The sequence below is a fragment of the Lepidochelys kempii genome, chromosome 9, assembly GCF_965140265.1.
Source record: "Lepidochelys kempii isolate rLepKem1 chromosome 9, rLepKem1.hap2, whole genome shotgun sequence".
Taxonomy (NCBI): domain Eukaryota; kingdom Metazoa; phylum Chordata; order Testudines; family Cheloniidae; genus Lepidochelys; species Lepidochelys kempii.
In genome coordinates, this window is record NC_133264.1 from 34,520,114 (window position 1) to 34,544,041 (window position 23,928).

The 23,928-nt window shown below is 42.8% G+C and overlaps 2 protein-coding genes and 1 pseudogene across 12 annotated transcripts in view; 2 read left to right on the forward strand and 1 right to left on the reverse strand.

Annotated features, from left to right (window-relative positions):
* SLC19A3 (solute carrier family 19 member 3) overlaps positions 1-8,581 on the forward strand; it is a 73,750-nt gene extending 65,169 nt beyond the window's left edge. For 6 of the 8 annotated variants that reach the window (XM_073359855.1, XM_073359856.1, XM_073359852.1 and 3 more), the window contains exons 5-6: positions 2,205-2,346; positions 5,240-8,580. In XM_073359855.1, the coding sequence (XP_073215956.1) occupies positions 2,205-2,346; positions 5,240-5,395 (298 nt within the window). In that variant the 3' untranslated portion in view covers positions 5,396-8,580. Of the gene's footprint in view, positions 1-2,204; positions 2,347-5,239 lie in introns of all 8 variants that reach the window. The other 2 variants (XM_073359859.1, XM_073359853.1) reach the window with 2 other exon arrangements.
* Positions 1-19,166, reverse strand: part of LOC140917320 (C-C motif chemokine 20-like) — a 67,871-nt gene extending 48,705 nt beyond the window's left edge. For all 4 annotated transcript variants that reach the window (XM_073359871.1, XM_073359872.1, XM_073359866.1 and 1 more), the window contains exon 1: positions 18,873-19,166. The gene's annotated coding sequence lies outside the window, so the exon portion shown is untranslated. The remainder of the gene's footprint in view (positions 1-18,872) is intronic.
* On the forward strand, positions 12,723-15,308 carry LOC140916999 (thiamine transporter 2-like; annotated as a pseudogene).
* Positions 19,167-23,928: the final 4,762 nt, after the last annotated feature.

Here is a 23,928-nt window from a genome sequence, read left to right on the forward strand (position 1 = left end):
CCCAACTAAAAGAAATGTTGAAAAAAGTTTCAAAGTTGTTGAAATGTTCATGTCAGCATTTCCAAAATTAAATGGTTCATTCTGTGGTTCAAAACAACTTTTATTTTGACATTTTAGTTATTTTATACTAAAAAACAAAATATTTAATCAATTGAAACATTTCAAAATCATCAAAACATAATGTATCAATTGACCTAATCTGAGGTTTTTTTCTTCCCTCCAGATTATCAATTTGTGAAATTTTTCAACATTAACTTTTCATCTCAATTTAGGACACGAAATTTTTTCAAAATCTCAAAACTTCTCACAGGATAGGAAAACCATTTCACACCCATCTCTCTCTCTCACACACACACACACACACGTTTGACACATCTAACTCACTATTCAATCCAGCCTTCTGTTTAGATTGCTTTTTTGTGAATATGGCACAATAGAATTTTGTTCATACAAATATTTGGAGAGGATTTTTTTCATGCAAATACAGCTGTTGATGCATGAATTCGTGCATCCATGCGCACACAAAAGTCAATTTGTACTGAAAGTGCTTTCCGAGCCATCGTTGATTATTAATCCAGCTAGATGGATTAGGTCAGGGCTTAAATTCAGCCAGAGCTGCCTGGAGCAGAGCTTTGGTAAACATTTTCAACCCCCCTGGAGTTTTCATAGCATGTTGGGGGAGGAGGGGGAGATTGCATGGGGGGTACCTGGAAAGACTGAGGATTTAAGCCCTGTCTTAGGTAAGCTAGTGTATGTGACAGGAAAAAAACAAATGTAAAATCTGCTGAACAGCAAATAAATCCAGCCTATTTCTTTCTCTTCCGCAGTCAAGAAGGAATCCAGCTGTTTTTAAATCTGGAGTCTATGAATATGGCCAAACCTAATGCTCATTCTTTGCACAAAATAGACAGGAAACAAATGTCCGAAGATTTCCTAGACCACACAATGCTCCCCTCTGAGAAATTCAACATCCCAATGATTTCTTCAGGCGTTGCTCCTGGTTTTATGAATGTTAGCTCACCCATCGTGTGACTTAACTGACCAATCTCACAGCCCACATTCTCAGTGCTGTAAATTGAGTACTCACCATAACAGTTTCCAAAAAACCCATAGGCCCAAATATTACTAAACATACACTGAGGTAGTGCCAAAACCTGCTCCCCAATTTGCTATATGCTGTAGAGACTTACAGAAGGCAACAGTCTTAAATATTATGGGTTCAGCAATAGCAAACAATGAACAAATTCTCCAACAGAGGTTGGTCTAACAACAGACATTATTGGACCAACCTTCTCTCTCTCATATCTGGGACCAACACGGCTACAAACAAAAAATATCCTGACAGGTACATGGACAGTTCACAAACAGGAAAATGGGGGAAATCTGACAGATGGTTTGCCATGAAGTTCAACCAGCTCTACCAAAAAAATGGAAGCCCACAATAAACCTAATAAACCTATCAGGAACCTAATAAATATCCTATGTCCAATAAAAAAAATAATCGACATACGATACAATGTATTGCTAGAATTACAAGCAAACTTTCTGAGTAGAAGACCCAAAAGATACAATTTTACAAAGAAAAGTTTAAAATAAATGCAAAGAAAAAAGTTGAAGGGAGAGAAAAAACTTACAGGAATTCAGCAAAGATAAGAAGTAATCAATGCCACTCTCAAACCACAGACCTTACAAACCAACTGGCAAGAGAAACTCTGTTCTTAAGAGGTTCTATTAGATCCCATAGGGCTCATCTGAGCCAAGAATGGAAGGATAATCCAGAAGTTTGGTGATAGCCTAGGACCTGGGAGACCCAGGTTTAATTCCCTGCTCTCTCATAGCCTTCCTGTGTAACTCTGAGCAAATCACTTATTTCCTCTGTGCCTCAGGTCTCCATCTACAAAATGGGGATTATAGGCGATACCCTGATTCTAGAGGACAGAAGGTGAAACCTCTCCTCAGAGACTATGGTAATATGGGAGGAGGGGGCATGTAAGGACAGAGAATGATAGTCAACATGTTCAAATACACCTTGCCTTGTCTACACTAGGGTGTTAAAATATGTTAGTAACACATTGTAAAATGACACCTTTTATCCTAGCCTAGACATACCATTCTGTATGTGAATCGTCGCTCTTTCCCAAGGAAAAGGAAAGGGAATACATTCATATTCCCTGCAGTTTAACTAACCAACCATTTAATTTTAGGTTTCAGATTGCTGTCAATCTAAGCATGGAACGCTACGCTTTAATGTTTGGATTCAACAACTTTGTCGCACTGGTGATTCAGACTATTATAACTGTAGTCGTAGTTGATTCAAGAGGTCTGGGATTGAAGATAGTCACCCAGGTAAATAGTATTCACTTCACATTTACTGTTTAGTTAATTCAGTTAGTGTCACATGCATCTTAAACCTGTAAAAGGAATCCTTTGACATCGCAATTTCCAGTTTAAGCAATCATAATCCACTCTTCTTTTGTCCTTTCCCTTGTGTGGACAGCACTGAAGATGTAACTTGGTCACCAGCTTTGAAAGTTTGCCACTGTGTTTTTACATAAAACTCATAGGTTAGTCATGGTCCCTTCCCTCCACCCTTAGTAGCCCAGATCCACACTCTAGGATCCCATTAAACTGACCCTTTGATTTTTTTTTTTTTTTTTTGCAGTATTACCTGACCCCAGACCAATTCATGACTGAGGAGGCAATACTGTTGGGCTGCTGCCAACTTCCTCTCAGTTAATACAACTAACCTAGCACCCACCCTGCTGAGAAATCAACATAATCTCTAGCCACAAGGTGTCATGGCAGTTCAACAGCATAAGAGGTAGCCTGGACCAAGCACAAAACTAAGCACAAGAGGCTCCTGCATTCTAATTCCATCTCTGCCGCAGACCTGCTCTGTAGCTTAAATCAGATAACTCTACCTTTCTGCCTCGAGTTTCCCCATTTGTAAACTGGAGTAGTATTACCTACTTATTACATAGGGGTGTTCACTGCGCTCATTAACCCGTCCTACTTCTACTAATGTCAACTGAAATTTTGCCTTTGAGTACAAGGGCAGCAGGATCTAGCCAAAACCTTGGTAAATTATTTTTCCCCTCTTTGAAATCATCACCATACTTTCGAGTTGACTGAAGAGACGTAGAAAGGAGCCTTCAGTAACTTGGCAGGAGAAGGTGGTGGTGAGAAGAGTGACAGAATCAGAGTACCAAAGTGGGAAAGTAAAGAAAGGGTAGAACTGGCTAACATGCACACTTTGAGTGGTTGACAAAGGGGGCAAGACACTTTGAATCTCTGATGGGGGAACCTGTATGATAATTGAAGCTCACAGCCACACCACACAGAGTAGGAATACATCCAACAGCACAGAATACTTAGGTATATAGAGTATAAAGCTATTTGAGTTGGTACCCAGCCTCTTACAAAGAATGCCATGGGATCTTTAATGACCCCAAGTGGCCAGAAACTTGGTTTTATATCTCGTTAATAGACTTAATCCTCAGCTGGTGTAAATTGCCAGGGCACCATTGAAGTCACTGAAGCTCTGACAATTTACACAAATTGAGCATTTGACCCTAGAGGCAGCAGGTTTAACAAGGTAAGAAATGCTACTCTGGAACTTGCACATCTGTCAGACTAATGCTTTCATGATACCAACTATAGACACGATACACATTGACAAACATAATGGAAAAGGCTTAAGCAAACAAGTGCTCCCCATATTGTTACCTAAAGTCATCAGATGCTTCAGTAACACAAGAAAGTCCATGGAGAGCTCGCTTTTGAATATGGAAAAGAAAACAAAAACATCTGCTCTGTTAGTTCCAATCTTTACCATGTTCCCAGGTGAATGTAGAGAGTTCCCTCAATGACATCTCAGACACAGCAATTCCACATCACTTTTGCTGGCCCTCTGGGCTCCAAGAATACCAAAAAGGAGTTCAGATACCATTCAGCAGGGGTGTGACTTCTGAGTTTAGATATATTTTTATTAGATGGCCTTGAGGTCTCTTGGTTGGTTAGCACAAGCAGGCAGAGTTCCTGGAACGATGACAAGCACGCTGCAGATTCCACCACCACCACCCCCTTTTGCTTTCCCAGAGCATGGAGCACCCCCTCCTGATCTTCCTCTCAGGGTTACTTCTGCACAGTAGCTCGATAATACTATTTACCTGCCAGGTGGTTTTAGCAGTGAAGCTACATTATTGCCTGACAAAACTGATAGAGGAAGTAATATAATAAACGGGTGGAGGACTCAAACAGGGCATTATGGAACAAAATATTGTCCAAAATGCTAAAAGACCCCTTGAGAGTTTCTTTTCACAGCCATTGAATGAAAACTTCAACAATATAGAGGCACAAAAGCAGGCTTATGATGTATTACTTTAGAGTCATTTCTGTTGCTTTTAATAAGTTCTCAGAGCTTTACATTTTTCACAGTATTAAAAGCACTCCTCCCTCCCCATTCACTGTGAAAGGCAAAAAAAAATTGCTTCCTGATGTATTAAATTTTGATCTACTGTACATTCAAGGTAATAAGTGCTCTAAGACTCTGTACATCTTGAGATCCTGAAATGAAGATACATCTACAGTACACCTTTGATTGTCTGCATATCATGGGGGAATGAAGAAGCAATCAATCACTTATGGATAATCAGAGTTATCAGTGTAATTTATAAATGTTTGATGTGTATAATATTTGTTTCAATTAACAGTTTCAGCAACTGAGGTTTGTATGAACAAGGTAGAACTGTATCATTTCCAATAATCCTTATACTATAACAGGATAGAATATCACTGATATCATGCAAACAAACAGATCCTGTGTTCTCCCAATCCTGGACCATATTGATACTAGTCTAGTCTCCAGCATAAACTAGTGACTCTCTGAAGGCTGCTCGCCCTTGGCTGTCCATACCCCCAAGGAGCCATTCCAGTAGCTGGACATTGCCAGAGCCTAAGGAAATATTTGGTCATGCCTCTTTCCCTCACCACACCTTTATGATGCCTGCCAGGAGGAGCAGGGGGTTGGTGTAGGAGCCAGTATGACACCTCTGCATACCAAGCATCCACTGGTATCTGGCAAGCCATCCAAATGAAGTTTGTGCTTGCAGAAATTTAGCTATGACATGGGTGAACAAATTGGTAGAATCTATATACTTAATAGTTCAGAAAGATGTGGGTATTTCTCCAATACAGTATGTGTTTTTTTACCAGTTCTTCTGCATTCCTTTTTTTCCAGTTCCTCATTTATGGCAGTTATTTTGCAGTCATAGCTGGGATTTTCCTGATCAGAAGCATTTACACAATTGTCTCAATCAAATGCAAAAGGGAAACACGGAACTTCTGCAATGGACCTCAGAACATTATGGAACAAGGATCAGAAACCAGATTATAACTAGCTATGCAAAGATCTGTGGCTTTAATGACCTCTCAAAAATGCCCCTGCTTGCAAAACTCTTACTGAAGTCAATGAGAGATTGCAGTAAGGGGAGCAGCACTTCGTCCTTCATGTATGCCCCTGCTAAATCACAAGAAACTTACTCCAACCAAAAGAATTGGCTGATATAATTGAACACCAGATCTTCAGCTGGTGTAAATCAATATTGTGCCACTGATCTGAACTGACCTACCCAAACGTTATACCCTTCTGAGGGACTGGCCCATCATCCTGATATTTTGCCAAAAAAAAGGAAGAATCTGGTTTGATTGGATTCTGATTTATTTACACAACAGCATAACAATCTCAATCTATGTGTTATGCAAAATACCACGGTTCTTTTTCCCTCCTTCACTCAGGCTTTTGAAAAAATTGTAAATGGGCTGCTTTCCATTCCAAAAGGCTATTCCATTTGGCAATTCAGCTTTGCTGCTCCAAGCGGGATGAGGGTTTTGCTCATACCTTCATTCAGGGTAGATCCTTGTAGCCTCCTACCTATGTATATCCCTGTAGGAGTGGGGTTTTATATTTGTATTTCAGGTTTAATAATGTAGTAATGTATTTCATCCTGCCAGCCACCCATTTTGAATAGCAGAAAGGAACGACTCTCTGGAGGATTGGTAGAAATGCATCTGACTGACTGCCAGTGACTGCCAGTGTCTGTACTGATGTTAAGGCAGGGACAGACCAGAACAATCCTCATGACAGATTATGGTCACCCTTTTGTTTTAGGATAAGTTATAACATCTACTATGGTTTCCTATATGTATTATAAATTAGGCACTATAGTTAAATATACATTTCTTTGTTTTAAGGTTTAGTAAGTAAGAGACAGGATCTTGTATTGTGTCTATGTTAATGAGAATAGAGGAATGTTGAAGGTCCGGGCCACAATGTGAACTGTTTTGATTACAAGATTTAGTAAGGTTTAATTTACAATGCCTTTCTTGCTCAACATAAACACTGCTGTATACCTTTGAAGGTCTCTGTAAAAGATTGTTTGTGTGAATGAGGAATGCATGCATCAGGAAAAGATAAGGTGTGAAGGCCATTGTTAAAGTCAGATGGTCAAGAGAGGAAGAGTGAAGAAACTTAAGGACATTAGACAGAACCATCAACACACATCCATAATGAAGGAAGGGCAGATGACAACCCTGAGGTAGAGGCTGACACCCCTAAAGACAAGACAACTGATTAAATTGAAACCAGGACAGGATGACCCTCTTGGAGGTGTTTTGGAATGCTAACATCAAAAGATAACACCAATTAAAACCGGTTAAAAACTGACACAGCAAAATCCATGGATTTCGACAGAGAAAAACAGGGTGCTTGGCCATGGGACTTTAGGTTCATCTTGTCACAACTCCAGAAGCATCAGATCGCAACTGACAGAGCCCAGCTCCCCTCTGCGACCAATCTGGCTGACTACTAGATTGATCCAGACTCTGGACTGGTAACTATAATCATCAACTGGCTGGAGGGAGGGAGATAGAGAGGGAGAGAGAGAAAAGTATATGCTAACTGCTGTAATCTCAATAAATGCAGTGTATTGCCTTCTTCCCTGAAAAAGATCCCATGTGCTTCTTATAAGCGTAACACCCCATCCTATGCCTGTAGAAGAATTACTGCTTCTACACCCCTATAACATTCCTTCTTAGTTTTGTATCTGTAATGCTGTTTCCTCCCCTCTACCTTTAAGATCACTCTTGAAAATTGGGCCTTTCACTCATGATGGTTGTAGAAGCCAGGTTCCCTAGAACAACTGTGGTGGTTAATTGTAAAAACAGTCAAGTCGTCGTGACTTGCATTTGAAAGAAGTTGCTTGAACTTCATGGTGAATCCATGGCAAACTTGGACTGGAAGAAGAGGAAGAAAATCTAAGAATCAAGGCAAAAGATAAACAGAGAACCCCACTCATTTGCTTGCGCCTAGATGCATAGAGTTAATTTAAATTAAGGGCGTGTCTTTCACCATATCTCTAAATTCAAAGAGACTGTCCAGTAATCAGTATGATCAGGATAGGTGAAGTGTGGGGAAATTTGGTTGGTGCAATACAGGAAAATTCCGAACTAAATGGGTGAGTCAGGAAGATGCATCAAATAAAAATAAACACTGCAGGTATGTTCTTTAAGTACCAGATCACAAGGTCCACTGATCTCAGATGAGGATTTTCCTGAGTAAGGACCTCAGAATTTATAAAAGGCTTGAAGCCTTACAATTCAGTCAAGTACTGAGAGAAATTCATCCTGAATGACAAGAGAGAGATTCAGAAAGCACAGATCCACTTGGAGGATGGCCAGCCTCACGTAAATTATATCAATTTTTTTTCTGTAACAAAGTTTTGTTGCAGTTTCCAACCATTTCTCAAAGCCAGACTGTAATAAAAGAAAATTATAAATACTTCAAATTCACAGAGTAGTGCTTCACTCAAAGCAACTTATCTAGTTCTCCCAATGGCCATGTGAAGCACATGGGGTAAGTATCCTCTTTCTCCCCAAACGTTGGAATAGACAAAGATGAAGGAAAAATGTGGACAAATTGGAAAACATCCAGAGAAGAGCAACAAAAATAAGTAATGGTCTAGAAAACATGACCTGCAAGGAAAGATTGAAAATACTGGGTTTGTTTAGACTGCAGAAGAAAAGACTGAGGTGGGATGTGATAACAGTTTTCAAGTATGTAAAAGGTTGTTACAAAGAGAAGGGTGAAAAATTGTTCTTGTTAATCACTGAGGATAGGACAAGAAGCAATGGGCTTAAATTGCAGCAAGAGAGATTTACATTGAACATTAGGAAAAACTTCCGTCGGGGTGGTTAAACACGGGAACACGTTGCCTAGGGATGCTGTGGAATCTCTGTCATTGGAGGTTAAGAATTTGTTAGACAAACACTTATCAGGGAAGGTCTAGTCATTACATAGTCTTGCCTTGGGTTCAAGGGACGATGACTTATTGAGGTCACTTCCAGTCCTACACTTCCGTGATTCTATGAAGCCATTTGTTCAAGGGAGGAAGAGTCAAGATTAATCACAACCTCCTGACTCCCAATTATGAGCCCATTTCCCTAGGCTACACAGTTTACTATTTAATGTCTTTTATTGTCTGTATGTTTCTCTGCTGTAAATTCTCTGTTCATAAACATGTCTTTATAAGAATATTGAAAATGACCGCTACATTGGACTATTTTGGAATAGTGCTCTCTATCTGATCCATAGTCATGCCTCATTATTGAGAAATGAAAAAAGTGCTCAGTGCATGGGACTCTCCCTTATTCCTACTCCAAGAAACTGGAACTGAACAATTCAGACCACAAATTGCCAACTCATGATTTTTTCCTGAGTCATGGGACTTCAGATGGGATCAGAGCTCATTTCACAACAACACAGCTCCTGTCCCTGCACAAAAGTTCATATATTCTCAGCCCAGAAGGGACGATTGTGATCAGTTAGTCTGACCTCCTGTGTAACAAGCCATAGAACTTCCCATAAAATAATTCCTAGAGCACATCTTTTAGAAAAAAGAAGAAAAAAACATCCAGTCTTGATTTAAAAATTGCCAGTGATGGAGAATTCAACAACTACCCTTAGTAAATTGTTCCAATGGTCAATTACCTTCACTGTTAAAAATTCCCGTTCCCAGTCTGAATTTGTCTAGCTTCAGCTTCCTGCCCTTGGATCATGTTTTATTTATCTATTCTACCCATTTAATTAATAAATAATTCATAGAATCATAGAATATCAGGGTTGGAAGGGACCTCAGGTGGTCATCTAGTCCAACTCCCTGCTCAAAGCAGGACCAATCCCCAATTATATCATCCCAGCCAGGGCTTTGTCAAGCCTGACCTTAAAAATATCTAAGGAAGGAGATTCCACCTCCTCCCTAGGTAACACATTCCAGTGTTTCACCACCCTCCTAGTGAAAATTTTTTTCCTAATATCCAACCTAAACCTCCCCCACTGCAACTTGAGACCATTACTCCTTGTTCTGTCATCAGCTACCACTGAGAACAGTCTAGATCCATCCTCTTTGGATCCCCCTTTCAGGTAGTTGAAAGCAGCTATCAGATCCCCCCTCATTCTTCTCTTCCGCAGACTAAACAATCCCAGTTCCCTCAGCCTCTCCTCATAACTCATGTGTTCCAGACCCCTAATCATTTTTGTTGCCCTCCGCTGGACTCTTTCCAATTTTTCCACATCCTTCTTGTAGTGTGGGGCCCAAAACTGGACACAGTACTCCAGATGAGGCCTCACCAATGTTGAATAGAGGGGAACGATCATGTCCCTCGATCTTCTGGCCATGCCCCTACATATACGTCCCAAAATGCCATTGGCCTTCTTGGCAACAAGGGCACACTGTTGACTCATATCCAGCTTCTCGTCCACTGTAACCCCTAGGTCCTTTTCTGCAGAACTGCTGCCGAGCCATTCGGTCCCTAGTCTGTAGCGGTGCATGGGATTCTTCCGTCCTAAGTGCAGGACTCTGCACTTGTCCTTGCTGAAGCTCATCAGATTTCTTTTGGCCCAATCCTCTAATTTGTCTAGGGCCCTCTGTATTCTATCCCTACCCTCCAGCGTATCTACCTCTGCTCCCAGTTTAGTGTCATCTGCAAGCTTGCTGAGGGTGCAATCCACACCATCCTCCAGATCATTTATGAAGATATTGAACTAAACCGGCCCCAGGACCAACCCTTGGGGCACGCCACTTGACACTGGCTGCCAACTAGACATGGAGCCATTGATCACTACCCGTTGAGCCCGACAATCTAGCCAGCTTTCTATCCACCTTATAGTCCATTCATCCAGCCCATACTTCTTTAACTTGCTGGCAAGAATACTATGGGAGACCGTGTCAAAAGCTTTGCTAAAGTCAAGGAACAACACGTCCACTGCTTTCCCTCATCCACAGAACCAGTTATCTCGTCATAGAAGGCAATTAGATTAGTCAGGCATGACTTGCCCTTGGCGAATCCATGCTGACTGTTCCTGATCACTTTCCTCTCCTCTAAGTGCTTCAGAATTGATTCCTTGAGGACCTGCTCCATAATTTTTCCAGGGACTGAGGTGAGGCTGACTGGCCTGTAGTTCCCAGGATCCTCCTTCTTCCCTTTTTTAAAGATGGGCACTACATTAGCCTTTTTCCAGTCGTCCGGGACTTCCCCAGATCGCCATGAGTTTTCAAAGATAATGGCCAATGGCTCTGCAATCACATCTGCCAACTCCTTTAGCAGTCTCGGATGCAACGCATCCAGCCCCATGGACTTGTGCTCGTCCAGCTTTTCTAAATAGTCCCGAACCACTTCTTTCTCCACAGAGGGCTGGTCACCTCCTCCCCATGCTGTGCTGCCCAGTGCAGTAGTCTGGGAGCTGACCTTCTTCATGAAGACAGAGGCAAAAAAAGCATTGAGTACATTAGCTTTTTCCACATCCTCTGTCACTAGGTTGCCTCCCTCATTCAGTAAGGGGCCCACACTTTCCTTGACTTTCTTCTTGTTGCTAACATACCTGAAGAAACCCTTCTTGTTACTCTTAACATCTCTTGCTAGCTGCAACTCCAGGTGTGATTTGGCCTTCCTGATTACACTCCTGCAACCCCGAGCAATATTTTTATACTCTTCCCTGGTCATTTGTCCAATCTTCCACTTCTTGTAAGCTTCTTTTTTGTGATTAAGATCAGCAAGCATTGTTAAGCCAAGCTGGTCGCCTGCCATATTTACTATTCTTTCTACACATCAGGATGGTTTGTCCCTGTAACCTCAATACGGATTCTTTAAAATACAGCCAGCTCTCCTGGACTCCTTTGCCCCTCATGTTATTCTCCCAGGGGATCCTGCCCATCAGTTCCCTGAGGGAGTCAAAGTCTGCTTTTCTGAAGTCCAGGGTCCATATTCTGCTGTTCTCCTTTCTTCCCTGTGTCAAGATCCTGAATTCAACCATCTCATGGTCACTGCCTCCCAGGTTCCCATCCACTTTTGCTTCCCCTACTAATTCTTCCCGGTTTGTGAGCAGCAGGTCAAGAAGAGCTCTGCCCCTAGTTGGTTCCTCCGGCACTTGCACCAGGAAATTGTCCCCTACCCTTTCCAAAAACTTCCTGGATTGTCTGTGCACCGCTGTATTGCTCTCCCAGGAGATATCAGGGTGATTGAAGTCTCCCATGAGAACCAGGGCCTGCAATCTAGTAAATTCCGTGAGTTGCCGGAAGAAAGCCTCATCCAGCTCATCCCATTATTAAATATTTGTTCCCCATATAGATATTTACAGACTAATCAAGCCACCCCTTAAATCTGCTCTGTTACACTAAATAGATTGAGCCCCTTGAGTTTATCAACATAAGACATGTTTTCTAATCCTTTAATCATTCTCATGGCTCTTCTCTGAACCCATTCCAATTTATCAACATCATTCTTGAATTGTGGGCACCAGACTGGACACAGTATTCCAACAGTGGTTGCAGCAGTGCCAAGTACAGAGGTAAAATAACCTGTCACTACTCGAGATTCCCCTGTTTATGCATCCAAGGACTATGTTAGCCCTTCTGGCCACAGCATCATATTGGGAGCTCATATTCAGCTGATTATCCACCATGACCTCCAAATACAACAGAGGACCAGTTGGGGGCAGGAGGGTTGCAGAAAACAGGCTTGTGTCTGTATGATGCACGTACCACCGCATGCCTAGTCTGAGCAGTGGAACAGGGTGTTGATTAACTCCTTCACTTCACAGGAATCTGCCTCAGATCTCCATGAAACTCTCATGGAGATACTGGGCAATCCACTGCTGCAGGTTATTTGGCAGAGCTACTTTGTTTCTTGCCCCATTAAGGGTAACTTTCCCTTTCACTCTGTTGTCACTGGGGGGGAACCATTGCTGCACACAGGCGAGCCGCATAAGGGCCAGGGCAGAAGCCGCTGTCTTGGAGAAGGCCCTCCCTTGATTCCCTGCTCACCCTCAGCAGCAAGATACCGTCCATAATGAACACAGCCTGTGGAAAGTGTGGAGACAGGAATGATTATAAGCCCTCCCCCACCCCCAGTGCCGGCTCTCCTCAAGACCCACGTGCCCAGTGTACAGTATGGTCCTGGAACACTGATTTCCCCTGCCCCTGCAGTTACTCACCATTTTGGGGGTCTTGTGGCTCATGTGTACTTGCCTGGGGTCAGTTAGTGACAGGTACGTGAACAGTGGCTCTGTTTTAAATCACTGAATCAGTGGTCTCTGTGTTGCAAACAATACGGCTTCTGTAAAATGTTGCACTGCTCTGGATACTGTTGCAAGTGCCGCAAGCGTGAACATGTTATTGCGTAGGCAGCTGACAGTGTGAACACACAACAGTGCGCTCTGAGAAGCACTGTAACTGCCAACGCTGTAACTCTGCCAGCGTAGACATGCAAAGATCCCTGAGACAGGTGCTTTAAGTCCCATTGAAATCAATATACTAAACCACTGTCCTGAACAAGAAAAGACTTTAAGTATGTTTTTAAGTGCTGTCCTGAACAGGGGCCTATATTTTTTTCTTATAAATACAATTTTAAGGGAGACCATAAAAGATTTGTCCAGTTATAACTTGCTGATTCATTGCTTTCATAATTGCTATGTATCAATTGCCATTTCCCATGCAGTTAGAGAAGAGCTGATTGATTTTCAGGAAGATAATTGTTTCCCCTTATTTTTCATTCAGATTAAAGGAATTAAAACAAAAAACAAAAACCCACAGTGATAAGAAGCCTACAGATTATTACATTTTAAGCAACATTTTTCTTACATAGTGAACAATGCAGTATAAGATCTGTGCTTCAGAGCTTGTCATATTTGTATATATTTCATGCACTGCCATTAATTCAATTACTATGATTCTTATTCTACACGTTCATTCACACAGTCACAGGATTCCTTCCTTTCCAGGTTACAAACCAGGTTTTCCCAGTTTGGACATACTCTTACCTGGTGCTGCTGTTTCCCATTTTCTTGATTACAGGCTACGTATAATACCGTCATTAATCTTAGCAGAGTTAACGAAGCTATTACATGGCTAACACATTTCTCCAAGGAATGCTAGCCACACAACTGATTTTTTTTATGGGATGGTAACAGCCACTGAAGTCGTCTATTATGCCCTACATTTACAGCGTTGTCAGTACTGACACAACAGAAAGTGACTAGTTATTGCAGAAGCATCATGCTAGTTGAAACCACAGTTGCAGGGGTGCTGGGACAATTTTTAGTCTTCTTGGCAGATTTATCCTATTTTTGTCTGAATGACCTAAGTTTGGCTTCTCTATCCTTGGCCTCATTTTTTCTACCAATGTCCCCCAAAAAGAATGTTCTTCCAAAGAAAAGATGTCCCAGAAACTCCCCAGGAGGAACAACAGGTAAAAGATACATCAACTGCACCCAGCATTAATGAGCAGCCAAGTTGGCAAGAGGAGAAAGAAATCATCAATTATCTTCAGGAGACTATCTGAATGCTGGTCTGACAAAACTAAGCACCAAAATCACATACTGAGAGTGCAAGGATTTAAAGGAATGCTACTACACAACAAAGCTTCTTTATTGGTCCCTACGGTGGGCTTTAGCCACTGCAGACTAGAATTGGGTTGGGATACTGAATTCACAAGGACCCTGCCATAGCTCTTCAGTATGTAATGGAGCATTTGAAGCAACAAAGCAACTTTTTTGGGTAACCAACCAATATAGCAAATTGAAAAATTTGCTCTAGTGCTAAGGTAGCTTCTATAATATGGTCCTTATGTAGAACATGAGAACGGCCATACTGGGACAAACCATGGCCCATTTAGTCCAGCGTCCTGTTTCCAAAAGTAGCCACATAAGAACATACAGATAAGCAGCAAAATAATTTAATAAACCCACCTATTTCACAAGGGAGGCTTAACCAGATTGTTCAGGCACTTGGCAATAACTATAATATCAAAACTAATATGAATGCTCTACATGTCCAGCACTTTTTCAGTGTAGGATTTTCCTAGAAGGCAAATTTCTTAAACTAATTAGTCTGAATAATGGTTGCATTTCTTTACATTGTTTAAAAAAAAAAAAACCACCACCACACTAAATCAACTGGGCTAAGGAGAGTGAAAGATTACACAATGTACATAAAAATAACAGGGAGCACGGTTGCACTTAAAGACTAACAGAGCATCTGAAGAAGTGGGTTTTTTACCCATGAAAGCTTATGCCAAAATAAATCTGTTAGTCCCTGTTGTTTTTGTGGATACAGACAAACATAGTTACCCCCTGATACTTATGTACATTACCAAGTGCTTTTTTTGAAAGGAGGTAGGCTATCATGGCCACATGTCTAATCTACTTTCTCACACAGCCTCATGTATTTGTCTTTTCACTCTGCTGCACTTCTTTCTATCTGCGATGTACAGACTTGCCTGGTCTGTTAAACATACACCCAACCCTCTGTTCAGCTTCCCTGTACCATAACGAGCAAAGCTATTTTAAGACCAGCATGTTTGCAATGTTTGTCTTCATTTTTCTATGGGATAGGTGATGCCTGTAATTTGGTCGACCTGTCTCCTGTAATGAACAGGAGACTCCAATGCTAGAGAGATTAGATGGGATAGAAACACACTCCGTATGGTACATATACAAGAAACTTATTTATAACTAAAATACACATAGGCACAACTGTAGTTTAAATTAATGCAAGACAAAGCACAGGAAAAGTGAGGATTTGAAACACTTAACAGTTCCTTTCAAACTGCGGTCCTGGCTATTACACAAACTTAACTACTAAGAGAAGATATAACTTAGATAATTTTTTCACTTCAAGGTCCAAGAGAGACAGACAAGGTTTTCATCTCAAGGCCAAAAGGCCAAAAACATCAAGACACTTGATCACGACCTTTGATAGGCCAAGAGACTACTTACACTTGATCTTAGCCATAAGGGTTTCAGACTGCCCTCACCACCATACGCTCTGTATGCTTTTCACATAAAATTAATAGAGAAGGCAAAGTCCCTCGCAGACCTCTCATGAAATGTCTGCCTTCAATGTTTTTCAGTCTACCCCCAACACAAAAGTAGCTTCTGCAAACTGCTAACACATTTAATCAGTGACTTGCATAGAATCATAGAACTAGAAGGGACCTCGAGAGGTCATCTAGTCCAGTCCCCTGCACCCAAGGCAGGACTAAGTATTATCTAGACCATCCCTGACAGATGTTTGCCCAACCTGCTCTTAAAAATTCCCAGTGATGGAGATTCCACCTCCCTACGCAATTTATTCCAGTGCTTAACCACCGACAGGAAATTTTTCCTAATGTCCAACCTAAACCACTCTTGCTGCAATTAAAGCCGATTGCTTCTTGTCCTAGCCTCAGAGGTAAAGGAGAATAATTTTTCTCCCTCCTCCTTGTAATAAACTTTTATGTACTTGAAAATGTATGTGAAAGTCTACAAGGCAGAGTCTCAATTGCAAATGTTTAGTAAGAGAGTCATATTTAATTTCTCCTGAAACACTGTATTTCACACCTTGGAATAAGGAAAGAGGAAAAAAAAACAGGAAGAGATAGAATAGACTTTTTTTCTTCTGGAGTTTAACCCCAGAAGTTTCTCTTGGACATTTCAAAGCTTGGCTGTGGGGATGGAGTTCTCATCACAAGTAGGATTGTCTTTCCTCCCAGTTGGCTCGCACTAGTTCTCTGTGGTAGTTCAGATGGGGTTAACTAAGTAGATTACAGTTTGCAGTGTTGTCGTAGTTGTGTTGGCCCCAGGATGTTATAGAGACAAGGTGGGTGAGGTAATATCTTTTATTGGATCATCTTCTGTTGGTGGGAGAGACAAGCTTTTGAGCTATGCAGAGCTCTTCTCCAGATTATATAGACTATAGATCCCTTGGATCCAGTAGGACATTATGGCTCAACTCAGTTCAGGTGTCAAGAACAGAAAGCAAAGATAACAAGAGAGTACATGCTAACTGGGGGGAAATGTCCCCCATGCCTTCCAGGTGTTTCTTGCTTTCAGTTCCAGATAGGTGTTTTTAATATCTGAAGGTAAATCAAGGTAAGCAACACCCTGGTACATCTCCATTTCTTACACTATAGTAAAAGCAATACGTGATTAAAAAATAATCAAGAGGAGTGTCTGCAGCCCATGCTTACCAGTAAGATATCAGGGAAGCCCCTTGATGTCAGGCTCAAATCCTGTTCATGTCATTTTCTACTTATACTACAAAAATGATAGCTAATAAACAAGTTTGGATTGTCTTAAGATAGAAGAAAATGTAAACATTGATGATCACAAAGTTTTATTTCTGAAGAAATGAATCTGTTTGTATCAACTTGAAATTGCTATTTATACAGCCGTTCTGAACTGTTGTAAAATATTATTCTTACTTGATAGTCTGGAGGGTATGACAGACAATGTTCTCATATCTCCTCTCTCGGTTCAGTAACAACCAGGGCAGTGGGATATATGAAAATGAACTGGGATCTTTCAGGAGGGTTAGCTCTGGAAATAGAGAACGAGCACCCACTCCAAAGACTGTCATGTATTTTGCTGCCAACATCTGGACATGCTATGCTAGCTAACTAGTTTCAAGTCATGTTACATGCTTTTCATAACAATAGCAACCTAAGTATAAACCACCACAGTGCTGATTCATTAACTGAGATTTTAAATCAGCAATTATTATTTTATACATTTTTAAAGAAGAGTAATACATTAGAGTTCTACTTAATATTTATTTTGAACGAAACACATATTGCTCTATTTTCACTTCACGACAGTAGCATGAAACTATGTTGATTAGACTAGATGACCAGGATAACCAGTGCAATACAACTTCATTGTTTTTGAAAACTGGTAGCTTCCTTACCTTGCATTTCTCTGTTATGTATTTATTCTCCCACAATCTCTATGCGCATGACTGCTTCATACTGAATGAGTGAACATATTTAAGCCTGTGATGACCATCCCTGAATGTTTCAGAAATTACCATTGAAAGTTAATGTCATGCCATTTTGCCAAAGGTCTGAGATTGGATATGGTCATTCAGGTAAGTTTATTATTATGTGCATTGCACCCAATTCTGTCAGTGATGCAAGCATGCTCTTTCTTCTCAAACAGAAATCCTCTGAACACAGTTTTGTTTTAAATTTAGCTTTTAGGGAGATTCTAAATTAGTAGGCTAACTGAAATGGATAATGTTAATTTGAAAACAGGTTCATTTCAGATAAGGCTACATGCCCTCTGTTGTCCCCTGACCAGTTTTGTGTATTCACTCTTTTCTTTACAAATTGTTAACTGGCCAATGTTAAAAAAGACTATCCACAGAGTGCTAGCAAATGCATAAAATAAACAAAGGCATGAAGCAAGGTAGAAAGAGAACTGAGATTTATCAGTAGCCTTAGAAGATAAACCCTGAGTGTTTCATAAGAGAAAAATATTTTTCAAAAATTCAGCATAGTGATCTCACATTTGTTAAGCAGATTGTAAACCACTTTGAGATAAAAACAAACCAATTGAGATGAGGCAGAATAGCCAGGCTTCATCCTTTCAACAAAATGAAGCGACTATGCAACAAGGTAGAGCGAGTAGTACAGAAACCTTCAGCAACCTTAACAAGCGGTCAGCTTAGTTTTACGTTTCATCAACAAGATGATCTTTACAAAAGTACTATAGTTGTTTATATTTTATGAAGGAGTTCACGAAGACAAAAAATGGCACCTCTAGAACCTACACACCTGGTTAGACTAATGTTTTCAAGATGCCAGTTATAGATAACACAGTGACGAACATAATGGAAAAGATTTAAACAAGAGCTCTCCATATGAGTGCCTACATTCATGGGACATTTCTGTAACAGAGGACTCTCCACAGAGAATTTTCTTAATATAGAGTAAAAAACATCTTGTGTCTCATTTTCAACCTTTACAATGTTTGCAGAAGAATATCAAGGGTAGTGAGCTGTAGCTCACGAAAGCTTATACTCAAATAAATTTGTTAGTCTCTAAGGTGCCACAAGTCCTCCTGTTTTTTTTAAGGGTACTCTCAGTTACATCTCAGAGCAATTCACAAAGGTATGGGGCGGTGGGGGGGGGGGGGAATCTCACTTTTGCTGGCCAAGTGAGCTCAAAGAATCTCAGTTCTGACCCAACGATAAAGACAGTCACTTATTTTAACATTTACTTTTGCGTGCTTGGTCTGGAATTTTTGAATGCGTGCACAGGAGATGCTCACAATTTGAGCAGCTGAAAAACAAGTTAAGTTTGGGTTCCCCTGGCGACACAAAAGTGTCTGTTCATTAGGGGTCTAGACCAAAGAACTGTGCACCCAGGGAATGTGGGCCTGCTGACCAAAGGGGTGAGGATGAGGTAGGGTAAGAAAGGCCCTATTTACTCAGGCTCAATGGCTCCTGAATGAAGGGATTCCGTTATGGGGAAGAATCTGGAAAGACTGGGTATTTACCTACCTCCCATGTTGTCTTGTGAGACACCAGGCCGAGCCCTGCTCCCTTTGAGAGTCTTTTTTTGGGTGTTTAGAGAGGACTTGTGAACTACCATGCTGGTCCCAGAGATACTGAAGTGCCATCCAGATGCCTGGTTCAAAGCCACTTCCACACCTGCTCAAGCCTGGCTACGGCAGCTCCACCATGCAAGGCCCCATTCTGTGCATGCATTGAGTCGGGGAGGGGAGTAGCCTTCACGCAATTTTCCATCCTTGCCTGGGAAAACCCTCACTGATTGGCTGTCTTTCCCATCTTCTGGGGAAGTGCAGACAAGCAGGGCTGCTTCAAGAGGCAGGCAAAGCTCTCCTTTCCCCACCCCCTGGGAACAGAAAGATGTTTGATAGGAGACAATGGGGTTGTAAACACCATTCCTGGGAGGGGAGGGGGGGAAGAGGGGGGAGGAAATAGAAAAACCCTGAAGCTCTGAATCCTCCTCCTGTTGTGAAAAATGGAGGAGTCCGCTCTTTGCTCCTCCCCAGGGAGAGAAGAATCCCTGGAACTCCATGCACGCCCTCCCCTCACTCCCCAAAGGCCTAGGAGAAAGGGGTGTATAGTTCTACTATTTTTTTCCAGTTTATGGCAGCTATTTTGCATTCATAGCTGGTATTTTCCTGACAAGAAACATTTATATTATTATCTCCACCAAATGCAGAAAGGAAAGAGCCTCCCCAAAGTGCTCCTGAGCATTAAGGAACAAGGATCACAAGAACAAACAGGTTACAACCAGTAATGCAACATTCCTGTAGCTTAAATACCTTGATACTGCTTTTTAAACATGTTTCGCTGAATGGCAATGAATTAGGAGGAAGCTAACCTCTGACTAAGAAAAGTATTGGTCAATACCGCAATGTGTGACTCGTTATTCATGCTCTGGAGTTTTAATGTGAGATTTTACACACACACACACACACACACACACACCCCTCATTTTCAAATAGGTCTAACCCCTCACTCACCCTCTTCAATTGCAGCTCTGAGAAACAAACACGCAAGGGCATAATCCTGCCCCCAATACTTATCTTAGGTCATGTCTACACTACGAAATTAGGTCAAATTTATAGAAATCGGTTTTGTAGAAAGTGTTTTTATACAGTTGATTGTGTGTGTCCCCACACAAATGCTCTAAGTGCATGTAGTCGGCGGAGTGTGTCCACAGTATCGAGGCAACCGTCGACTTCCGGAGCGTTGCACTGTGGATAGCTATCCCACAGCTCCTGCAGTCTCCGCCACCCATTTGAATTCTGGGTAGAAATCCCAATGCCTGATGGGGCTAAAAAATTGTCATGGGTGGTCTGGGTACATATCGTCAGGCCCCCCTTTCCTCCCTCCCTCCGTGAATGCAACAGCAGACAATCCTTTCACGCCTTTTCTCCTGGGTTATCTGTGCAGACACCATACCACGGCAAGCATGGAGCCCGCTCAGCTAACCGTCACCGTATATCTCCTGGGTGCTGGCAGACGCGGTACTGCATTGCTACACAAGCAGCAGCTTATTGCCTTTTGGCAGCAGACAGTGCAGTATGGCTGGTAATCATCATCAATGTAGTCCAGGATGCTCTTTTAACTGACCTCGATGAGGTCGGGGCACCTGGGCAAACATGGGAGTGACTCAGCCAGGTCATTTCCCTTTTAAGTTTTGTCTCAAGGCGATTCAGTCCTATCGGCAGTCCTAGTGCAGTGTCTTTTAATCAGCAGCCAGGAGAAGACGATGGCCAGCAGTCATACTGCACCGTCTTCTGCCGAGCACCCAGGAGAGGATGATGGCTAGCGGTCGTACTACACAGTCTGCTGCCAGCAAGATGTATAAAGATAGATGAAGTGGATCAAAACAAGAAATAGACCAGATTTGTTTTGTATTCATTTTCTCCTTCCTCCCTCCATGAAATGAACGGCCTGCTAAACCCAGTTTTGAGTTCTATCCTTGAGGGGGCCATTCTGTTTCTCGCAAAGCCACCCCCTTTGATGATTTTGATTCCCTGTAAGCCATGTTGTCGGTCGCCCCTCCCTCCGTCAGAGCAACAGCAAACAATCGTTTTGCGCCCTTTTCCCTGGATTGCCGGAGCAGACGCCATAGCACAGAAAGCATGGAGTCCGTTCAGCTCACCAAAGCAGTTATGACCATTGTAAACACCTCGCACATTATCGTGTATCATGCAGAACCAGCACCTGAAAACCCAGGCTAGGAGTCGACGGAAGCGTAGTGATGAGGACATGAACACACTTTTCTCTAAAACTGCATTCCCCAGCAATTTGGAGATCATGGTGTTAATGGGGCAGGCTCATGCCATGGAACGCCAGTTCTGGGTCCGGGAAACAAGCACAGAGTGGTGGGACCACATAGCGTTGCAGGTCTGGGATGATTCCCAGTGGCTCCGAAACTTTCGCATGTGTAAGGGCACTTTCATAGAACTTTGTGACTTGCTTTCTTTCCCCTGCCCTGAAGCACAAGAATACCAAGATGAGAGCAGCCCTCACAGTTCACAAGTGAGTGGCAATAGCCCTGTGGAAGCCTGCAATGCCACACAGCTACTGGTCAGTCGGTAATCAATTTGGAGTGGGCAAATCTACTGTGGGGGTTGCTGTGATGCAAGTAGCCAACGCAATCACTGAGCTGCTGCTATCAAAGGTAGTGTCTCTGGGAAATGTGCAGGTCACAGTGGATGGCTTTGCTGCAATGGGATTCCCTAACTGTGGTGGGGCCATAGACGGAACCCATATCCCTATCTTGGCACCAGAGCACCAGGGCAGCCAGTATATAAACCGCAAGGGGCACTTTTCGATGGTGCTGCAAGTACTGATGGATCACAAGGGAAGTTTCACAAACATGAACGTGGGATGGCCGGGAAAGGTTCATGATGCTCACGTCTTCAGGAAACTCTGATCTGTTTAAACTGCTGCAGGAAGGGACTTTATTCCCAGACCAGAAAATAACTGCTGGGGATGTTGAAATGCCTATAATTATCCTTGGGGACCCAGCCTACCCCTTAATGCCCTGGCTCATGAAGCCGTACACAGGCAGCCTGGACAGTGGTCAGGAGCTGTTCAACTACAGGCTGAGCAAGTGCAGAATGGTGGTAGAATGTGCATTTGGACGTTTAAAGGCGCGCTGGCGCAGTTCACTGACTCGCTCAGACCTCAGTGAAACCAATATTCCCACTGTTATTACTGCTTGCTGTGTGCTCCACAATATCTGTGAGAGTAAGGGGGAGACGTTTATGGCGGGGTGGGAGGTTGAGGCAAATCGCCTGGCTGCTGAATACGTGCAGCCAGACACCAAGGCGGTTAAAAGAGCACAGCAGGAAGCGCTGAGCATCAGAGAAGTTTTGAAAACCAGTTTCATGACTGGCCAGGGTACTGTGTGACACTTGTTTGTTTCTCCTTGATGAAAACCACCCCTTTGGTTGCCTCTAAATTCCCTGTAAGCCACCAGCCCTCCCCCCTTCGATCGCAGCTTGCTTGCAAAGGAAATAAAGTCACTATCGTTTAAAAAACAACAGGTATTCTTTATTAACGGATTATAAAAACAGGGAGAACTCACGAGGTAGCCCGGGTGGGGTGTGGGAGGAGGGAAGGAAAAGGCCACTTTAAAACCTGTTGAATGCCAGCCTTCTGTTGCTTGGGCTGCCCATTGGGGTGCAGTGGTTGGGTGCCCAGAGCCTCCCCCCTGCGTTCTTGGGCGTCTGGGTAAGGAGGCTATGGAACTTGGGGAGGAGGGAGGGCGGTTAAGCACGCGCTGCAGCGGCAGTCTGTGATCCTGCTGCTGTTCATGAATCTCCACCAGATGCCAGAGCATGTCCATTTGATCCTGCAGTAGCCGCAGCATTGTCTCCTACCTCCTCTGATCTTCCTGCCACCACCTCTCCTCACATTCATCGGCCACCGTCCTGTACGCTGCTGTTGTGTCCCTCTACGCTGCTGTTGTGTCCCTCTACGCAGCTCTGTCAGTGCTGGACGACTGCATGAGCTCAGAGAACATGTCATCACGCGTGCATTTTTTTCGCCGCCTTATCTGAGATAGCCTTTGGGACGGAGGCTTGAAACATTTGCAGCTGCTGGAGGAAAAAAAGGGAGTGAAGATATATTTTACAGAACAATGGCTATACTCTTTCATGGTGAACAACAACACTATTCACATTACATAGCATATGTGATTTTGGTACAAGGTCGCATTTTGCATCTTATACTGAGTGCCCCTGCAGCTTTGGTGTTAGAGATCACACACGCAGGGCCGGGCAACAGAATTCGGCTTGCAGGCGGCCATGGTAAGCCGTAGTCTTTCAGCTTCTGCAACCTTCATAACAGCAGCCCCCTCCTTTCCCATACCAAGCAAAGCCCGTTGAGCTGGCCATTTAGTGCTGCAGTTTTCCTGTTAACGTGCAGAGCAGAAACCAAACTAACCCCCTCCCCCTATCCAATTCTCTGGTATGATCGCTTTTCCCCTCCCCCCACTGCCTGGCTGGTATCAGGGAAGATCCCTGATAGCCAAATGCGAACAGCTCAGCTCCAATGCCCTCCCCCGCCCCCACACACACACGTGACTAACTGCGGGGAGGATTTCTTTTCAGCCACAGTCAAACAGCCCAGTAGGAACAGGCACCTCTGAATGTCCCCTTAATTAAATTCCCCTATTTCAACCAGGTTACCATGAACGATATCACTCTCCTGAGGATAACACAGAGAGATAAATAACGGATGTTTCTTCAATGCCAACACACACCGGGACCATACGCTGCCAGGCTTTGTCATGCAATGATACCAGATTACTTGCTACTAGCATGGCGTGGTAAAGTGTCCTACCATGGAGGATGGAATAAGGCTGCTCTCCCCAGAAGCATTCTGCAAAGGCTTTTATAGTACCTCCAGGAGAGCTTCACGGAGATGTCCCTGGAGGATTTCTGCTCCATCCCCAGACACGTTAACAGATTTTTCCAATAGCAGTACTGGCCACGAATGCATCCCACATCCTCAGGGCTACTTAATCATTAAAAACGCTTGCTTTTATAACATGTATTATATTTTA